At 57.3% G+C, this 7,941-nt stretch overlaps 2 protein-coding genes across 2 annotated transcripts; one reads left to right on the plus strand and one right to left on the minus strand.

The window, feature by feature from the left end:
- Positions 1-844: 844 nt before the first annotated feature.
- LOC310919604 (uncharacterized protein) lies at positions 845-1,339 on the minus strand (the record flags this gene model as incomplete). Its single annotated transcript, XM_083879032.1, has 1 exon — positions 845-1,339. The coding sequence occupies one exon, from the start codon at positions 1,337-1,339 to the stop codon at positions 845-847; it is 495 nt and encodes a 164-aa protein (XP_083735158.1).
- A 3,282-nt stretch (positions 1,340-4,621) lies between these two features.
- Positions 4,622-5,110, plus strand: LOC310919605 (uncharacterized protein; the record flags this gene model as incomplete). Its single annotated transcript, XM_083879033.1, has 1 exon — positions 4,622-5,110. The coding sequence occupies one exon, from the start codon at positions 4,622-4,624 to the stop codon at positions 5,108-5,110; it is 489 nt and encodes a 162-aa protein (XP_083735159.1).
- Positions 5,111-7,941: the final 2,831 nt, after the last annotated feature.

A 7,941-nucleotide genomic window follows, 5' to 3' on the forward strand; every position in this document is an offset into this window, starting at 1 on the left:
TTTCCAGCTCCTTTCCCACCACAGTTATTCATTCCCCATGGGCTGCCTGGAGCCCTGGGCCCTATTTCCATTTCCTTCCCACCCTGGGCATTCCCCTGGAGCTCCGGCTCCATTTCCAGCTCCTTCTCACCCTGGGCATTCCCCTGGAGCCCCCAGCCCCATTTCCATCTCCCTTCCCACCCCGGGCACCAACCCCAGCCCCAGAGGTGCTGTCAGCTTTGCTGCTTGGCCTGAGCCCTTGGAGGAGTTTCTGCCAGACCCTCTTGGGTGGCCCTTTCCCCGTCCCCAGCCCGGGCTTTGGGGGTGTCCTGCCTTTCCTGCAGCCGGGAGAACACGGGGCAGCCTCTGCCCAGGATGTGACAGCCCCAGCTGGGACACGCGGAGCCAAAGCATCCCCAGGCTCCCGGGGCACTGCCAGGGCCACCCCAACAGCCCAAGACACCCCCAGGAGATCGGGGAGGGTGGGGAGAGCGGGGAGAAGGAAAACCAGGAGTCAACATTGCGATGCAAGACGGGTTTTATTGCAGGGGGAGGGCAGGAGGGGCTGGGCAGAGGAGCAGGGCCGCGGCCAAGGGCTGCCCGTGCCCCGGCCCTGGGCAGAGCCGGGTCAGCAGCAGCAGGAGCAGCAGCCCCGGCAGAGTCTCTGGGGCACCAGGAGCCCCGTGGGGCTGCTCAGGCGGGGCAGGGACAGGGCACAGGGGCTTCCCAAGCTGGCACCTTTGGGGCTCCCAAGGCGCGGAGCCCGGCGGTGCCGGAGGCGTTTCTTGCGCGGAGCGTCGGGTCGGGACGTGCCGGGGATTCTCCTGGAGCTCTCCTTGGTCCGAGGCCGCGCCGGGCCCGGGCCTTAGCAGGGCCCGCAGTTGCCGTTCAGGTACCGGTGGCCGCTGCTCCAGCCCCCGTAGCCACAGCCCCCAAGGCCCCCATAGCCCCCATAGCCCCCATAGCCCCCATAACCTCCACAGCCCCAACCCCCGTAGCCCCCACGGCTTCCATAGCCCCAACCCCCGTAGCCACCACGGCCTCCATATCCCCAACCTCCATAACCTCCATAACCCCCATAACCCCCATATCCACCATAGCCCCAGCCCCCGTAGCCTCCGCGGCTTCCGAAGGCGCCACCGGAGCCGGAGCCGACGTAGGGAGCTCCTGCCGAGCCCACGGCGCTCTGCTGGGGGAAGGAGCTGAGGATGGGCCCGGGGAAGGTGACCACCGAGGCCGGGGGCTGGATGACCACCGTGGAGTCGGGGCACTGCCGGACACAGGGCTCGTTGCAGGTGTCAGCCAGAGGGGCCGGGGTGGCCACCCCGCAGCTGGGGACACACAGGCTGGAGCAGGACATCCTTGGGCAAGGCTGAGAGTTCTGGAAAACAACCCCAAGAAAGAAGGAAAGGTGTGAGGAAGGAATTGATTCTGGGAGAAGTAAAAATGTGAGGAAGGAATTGGTTCTGGGAGAAGCAAAGTTGTGAGGAAGGACGTTCTTCTGGAAGAAGCAAAGGTGTGAAGAAGGAATTGCTTCTGGAGGAAGCAAAGGTGTGAGCAAGGAATTACTTTGGGAGAAGGCAAAGGTGTGAGGAAGGAACTTCTTCCGGTAGAAGTCAAAATATGAGGAAGGAATTTCTTCTGGAAGAAGCAAAGGTGTGAGGAAGGAATTTGTTCAGGGGCAGGCAAAGGTTTGGGGAAGGAATTTCTTCTGGGAGAGCCAAAGGTGTGAGGAAGGAACTTCTTCTGGGAGAAGTCAAAATATGAGGAAGGAATTTCTTCTGGAAGAAGCAAAGGTGTCAGGCAGGAATTACTTTGGGAGAAGCAAAGATTTGAGGAAGGAATTGATTATGGGAGAAGTCAAAATATGAGAAAGGAATTTCTTCTGGAAGAAGCAAAGGTATGAGGAAGGAGTTTATTCTGGAAGAGACAAAGTCCGAGGAAAGAATTTCTTGGACCAGGCAAGGAAAGATGCAAGACAAGGCACAGCCAAGGCTCACACCAAGAACTCATCCCAAATCCATCCTGGCTCTGTCCCACCTCATCCCTGTGTCCCAGGACATGCTCTGGGACATCTCAGTCATTCCTAACTCATCCCCACTCCATTAAAATCCCTGCTCACATCCCTTGCTGCCTTCACCATCCCCGAGTCTTCCTTGCCCAAAGAAGCTCAGAAAACTTTGACACCCAAAGCGGATGAAAAATCCTGAACAATCCAAAATCCCTCAGCCCACGGGTCTAATACCAACCCTCCTAACTCTGCACTAAGAGAACAAAGAGGAGCCAAAGAAAAATCCCTGGACAAAAATTCCTTCAAAAAGCCAAAAGATGAAGGAGGAAAGAGCAGGACTTACCAAGTTGATAAGAGGAGTCAAGCTGTGGAAAGGTGGATAGAGCTCTGTGAAAACCCTGGGACCTTTTATACATCCCTGAAAGGGCCTGGGGGCATCAGGAAAGGGAGCGGTGGCCAAAAAAAAAAAAAAAAAAAATAAAACCCCACGTAATTAGGAATTCAAGCTGACAAGCTTCATCAAAGAGATAATGTTGCAATACAATTATACACCTAAACATTTCAGGGAGATATTGGTGTGGAAACGTGCCCTGCGCTGATGGGAGGGGAACGGCTCTGGCCCATCATTACATGACAGGACAAGGTGCTGCTGCAGCCCCAATAAACCCCGATCTGCCCCTAATCCCTCAAAGAAATCCCAAACATCTTTTGGGATTTGGTTGGGCCGCCCTGAGCCTCAGAAAGGACTTGGCCTCATTGCTCTCCTGTCACCCTAAATCTGCTTTTTTTTAGTGTTTTATTCTCACGCGGCTTCAAGAAAATTATGTGTATTTTTAGAATTTATCTATTTTGTTTTAATATTTCTCCTCTGGGAAAGGATTGATGGGGATGTTCAAACAACGAGGTCAAAGAGGTGGAAACCTGTGTAGCCAATCTTTTGGCCTTTGATCAAAAATTTCCTGTTTTTCTTAGTGTTTGTATTTTATTTTCCTAAATCTGCTGGTTTTTTTAGTGTTTGTATTTTATTCTCACACAGCATCAAGAAAATTCTGTATATTTTTAGAATTTATCTATTTTGTTGACATATTTCATCTCTGGGAAAGGATTGATGGGGATGTTCAACCAAGGAGGTCAAAGAGGTGGAGCCAATTTTTGCCTTCTGATCGAAGTTTCTAGAAAATGGACACAGAAAATTAAAATAGAGTTTTCCTGCTTGACCTTTTGCTGTCTGCCTCGTCCTCTGTGTGTCCAAAATAGTGAAATAGTGACACTCTCCCCTTCCCAACGTGTTTGGGTCTTGTCCACCATTGTCATCAGCCCCCTCTGCTCTTGGCGTGGCCATCAAGCCAAACTTTGGGACGTGGAAATCCCAAACTCCTCCAGAACCTCAGAGGGGGGAAATCCACAGACGTGTCAGGGCACCCCAAAAAAACCTTGACACGGGTGGGAAAATGAATTTGTAGAGAATTTTTAAAACCCGACGAAAAGCTCACATAATGTTCATTTGTATAAAAACCTGGAGATAAGAAACGCTGACCTAAAAAACGCCACGGATTAGGACGGACATCACTGAGAGCGTTTTGCTGTCGCTGGGAGTTGGTGGGATTTGGGAAGAGACGCGCCGAGAGCGGCCCAAAAGCTCCTCTGTTTACCAGCCCGTAAAAGGCAGCTAATGACAGGGGTGAGGGCTGGGGCAGCGTTTTCAAAGAGCTGCTGCAAGATGCCTGGGATTGTTCTGGCTGAGCAAAGTCAGGGATTAGGGCCAGATCAGCCTTTATTGGGGTTCCGGCACCGTGTCTGTCACGCAATGATTGGCCACGGGCTGTTCCTCCCATCACTTCCCTTCACATCCAGGACACGTTTTCACACCTGTGTCCCCAGTTAGGGGATGCCGTGGAATTAATTATCTTGCGACATTATCTCTCTGATGAAGCTTGTCAGCATGAATTGTTAATTATTGAGGTGGTTTGTTTTTTTTTTTTTGTCGCCACCACCCCCTTTCCTATGGCCCCAGGCGATTTTGGGGTGTATAAAAGAGCCCGAGTTTCCTGCAGATCTCCATCAACGACTCCTCCACTTCACTCCTCTCATCACCTGGGTAAGTGCAGCTCTCCAAAGCCTCTTGGGGATCTCTTTCTGTCTCCTCTTCAACACCTTCCTCTCACCTTTGCCTCTCCCAGAAGAAATTCCTTCCACACACCTTTGCTTCTTCCAGAATCAACTCCTTCCTCACACCTTTGCTTCTCCCAGAAGAAATTCCTTCACACCTTTTCCTCCTCCAGAAGGAATTCCTTGCTTACATCTTTTCTTCTCCCAGAATCAATTCCTCCTTCACACCTTTGATTCTTCCAGAAGAAATTCCTTCCTCATATTTTGACTTCTCTCAGAAGCAATTCCTTCCTCTCACCTTTGATTCTCCCAGAGAGAATTCCTTTCTATCACCTTTGCTTCTCCCAGAAGCAATTCCTTCTTCACAACTTTGCTTCTCCCAGCAGCAGTTTTGTCCTCACACCTTTGCTTGTCCCAAAAGAAATTCCTTCCTCACACCTCTTCCTCCTCCAGAAGAAACCATTCCTCACATCTTTCCTTCTTTTTTGGGTTGTTTTCCAGAACTCTCAGCCTTGCCCAAGGATGTCCTGCTCCAGCCTGTGTGTCCCCAGCTGCGGGGTGGCCACCCCGGCCCCTCTGGCTGACACCTGCAACGAGCCCTGTGTGCGGCAGTGCCCCGACTCCACGGTGGTCATCCAGCCCCCGGCCTCGGTGGTCACCTTCCCCGGGCCCATCCTCAGCTCCTTCCCCCAGCAGAGCGCCGTGGGCTCGGCAGGAGCTCCCTACGTCGGCTCCGGCTCCGGTGGCGCCTTCGGAAGCCGCGGAGGCTACGGGGGCTGGGGCTATGGTGGTTATGGGGGTTATGGGGGTTATGGAGGTTATGGAGGTTATGGGGGCTATGGGAGTTATGGGGGTTGGGGCTATGGAAGCCGTGGGGGCTACGGGGGTTGGGGCTGTGGAGGTTATGGGGGCTATGGGGGCTATGGGGGCTATGGGGGCCTTGGGGGCTGTGGCTACGGGGGCTGGAGCAGCGGCCACCGGTACCTGAACGGCAACTGCGGGCCCTGCTAAGGCCCGGGCCCGGCGCGGCCTCGGACCAAGGAGAGCTCCAGGAGAACCCCCGGCACGTCCCGACCCGACGCTCTGCGCAAGGAAACGCCTCCGGCACCGCCGGGCTCCGCGCCTTGGGAGCCCCAAAGGTGCCAGCTTGGGAAGCCCCTGTGCCCTGTCCCTGCCCCGCCTGAGCAGCCCCACGGGGCTCCTGGTGCCCCAGAGACTCTGCCGGGGCTGCTGCTCCTGCTGCTGCTGACCCGGCTCTGCCCAGGGCCGGGGCACGGGCAGCCCTTGGCCGTGGCCCTGCTCCTCTGCCCAGCCCCTCCTGCCCTCCCCCTGCAATAAAACCCGTCTTGCATCGCAATGTTGACTCCTGGTTTTCCTTCTCCCCGCTCTCCCCACCCTCCCCGATCTCCTGGGGGTGTGTTGGGCTGTTGGGGTGGCCCTGGCAGTGCCCCGGGAGCCTGGGGACACTTTGGCTCCGCGTGTCCCAGCTGGGGCTGTCACATCCCGGGCAGAGGCCGCCCCGTGTTCTCCCGGCTGCAGGAAAGGCAGGACACCCCCAAAGCCCGGGCTGGGGACGGGGAAAGGGCCACCCAAGAGGGTCTGGCAGAAACTCCTCCAAGGGCTCGGGCCAAGCAGCAAAGCTGAGATCACCTCTGGGGCTGGGGTTGGTGCCCGGGGTGGGAAGGGAGATGGAAATGGGGCTGGGGGCTCCTGGGGAATGAATGTCCAGAGTGGGAAAAGAGCTGGAAATGGGGCCCAGGACTCTGGGCAGACTCTGGGGAATGAATGCCCAGGGTGGACAGCAGCTGGAAATGGGGCTGGAGGCTCCAGGGCAGTGCCCAGGGTGGGAAGGAGCTGGAAATGGTGCCCAGGGCTCCAGGGGAATGTCCAGGGTGGGAAGGGAGTTGGAAATGGGGCCCAGGGCTCTGGGCAGTCCATGGGGAATGAATGAACAGGGTGGGAAGGGAGATGGAAATGGGGCCTGGAGCTCCAGGCATTCCCTGAGGAATGAATGCCCAGAGTGGTAATTGGAGCTGGAAATGGGGCCTGGGGCTCTGGGCAGCCCCTGGGGAATGAATAATTGAGGTGGGAAAGGAGCTGGTAATGGGGCTGGGGGCTTGGGGTGGCCCTTGGGGAATGAATGTCCAGGGTGGAAAGGAGCTGGAAATGGGCCCGGGACTCTGGCCCGAGCCAGGAGAATGAATGACCACAGTGGGAAGGGAGCTGGAAATGTGGCCCGGGGCTTTGGGGAATGAATGTCCAGGGTGGTAATTGGAGCTGGAAATGGAGCCCAGGGCTCCAGGTGAATGAATGTCCAGGGTGAGAAGGAGCTGGAAATGGGGCCTGGGGCTCTGGGGAGCCCCTGGGGAATGAATGCCCAGGGTGGGAAAGGAGCAGGAGATGCGGCCTTGGGCTCCAGGGGAATGAATGCCCAGGGTGGGAATGGAGCTGGAAATGGGGCCTGGGGCTCCAGGGCAATTCTCAGGGTGGGAACGGAGATAGAAATTTGGCCTGGGGGCACTGAGGGGCACAGAACAGGAGCCTGGAGCAGCAGGAGCCAGGCAGGGACACAGGGACAGCCCCGGGCAGGGACACAGGGACAGCCCCGGGCAGGACACAGGGACACCCCTGGGCAGGACACAGGGACACCCCGGGCAGGGACACAGGGACACCCCGGGCAGAGCAGCAGAGCAGAGCCCGGCTCAGGGGGCTCCACTGCCGGCCTGGGCTGGCCCAGCACGGGCAGGACGAGCCCCGGCACCTTCCAGCCCTTCTGTCCATCATCAAACCCACTTGTGCCATTGGTTCTACCCAAGGAACAACAATCCCCGTGATTCTTGCTTAAGATTCAGGTTTGAGAGAATAATCACATTTAGTTATCAAACTGACATTACAATTAACAATAATATCATTTATGGTACTGATGATTGCACAGGCACAGCTCCTCCTGACCTCACTTTATCCTCAAGGCCTGTGGACTTTAAGAATCACCTTTGTCCCCCATTCCCTGAGCAAAGTTATACTTGATTTGGTTAAAACAATAACGCAGAACAACATCCTGGTTGCCCTGAACCCAATGTCCCATTCTCCGGGCCCTGCTGCCTCAGAAATCATTTAAACCCTGTTCTATCGCTTCTCCTCCACCTTGTCCCAGCGGAACTGCCCCGAACCCTCCCGGGTTTCAAACCCCCCCTGTGTCTCGGGGCATCGAGCACGGAGCAAAGAGCAAAACGAGAGGCGGGTGAACATTTGCAATGCCAGGAGCTTTTATTGTCGTGCAGGGGGCAGGAGGAGGAGGAGGAGGAGGAGGAGGAGGAGGCGAGGCTGGGCAGGAGAGCGGGGCCCTGGCCGAGTGCTCCCCGCGTGTCCCGGGGCTGGGCAGAGCCGCGGCAGCCGGAGCCGCGCCGGGGCCGTGCCGGGAGCCGGGGCAGCGGCTCCTTTGGGGCTCCAGGAGGGGCAGGAAGGCGGCAGAGCGGGCAGGGATGTCCTTCCTTCAGGCCCAGGCGTGCGGGGATGTGCCGGGGCCGTGCCCGGAGCTGGGCCGGGGTCGTGGCCGCGCTGGGGCCGGAGCTCAGCAGGGCCCGCAGGATCTGGAGGAGCCGCCGCCGCAGCTGCCGCCAAAACCTCCAAAACCTCCATAGCCCCCAAAGCCTCCATAACCCCCAGAGCCCCCAGAGCCCCCAAAGCCACCCCCAGAGCCCCCACGGCGTCCAGCGGAGCCACCGAAGCCTGCAGAGACGTAGGGAGCTCCTGCCGAGCCCACGGCGCTCTGCTGGGGGAAGGAGCTGAGGATGGGCCCGGGGAAGGTGACCACCGAGGCCGGGGGCTGGATGACCACCGTG

This window comes from Zosterops lateralis (assembly GCF_965231275.1).
Source record: "Zosterops lateralis genome assembly, chromosome: 27".
In the NCBI taxonomy this organism is placed as follows: domain Eukaryota; kingdom Metazoa; phylum Chordata; class Aves; order Passeriformes; family Zosteropidae; genus Zosterops; species Zosterops lateralis.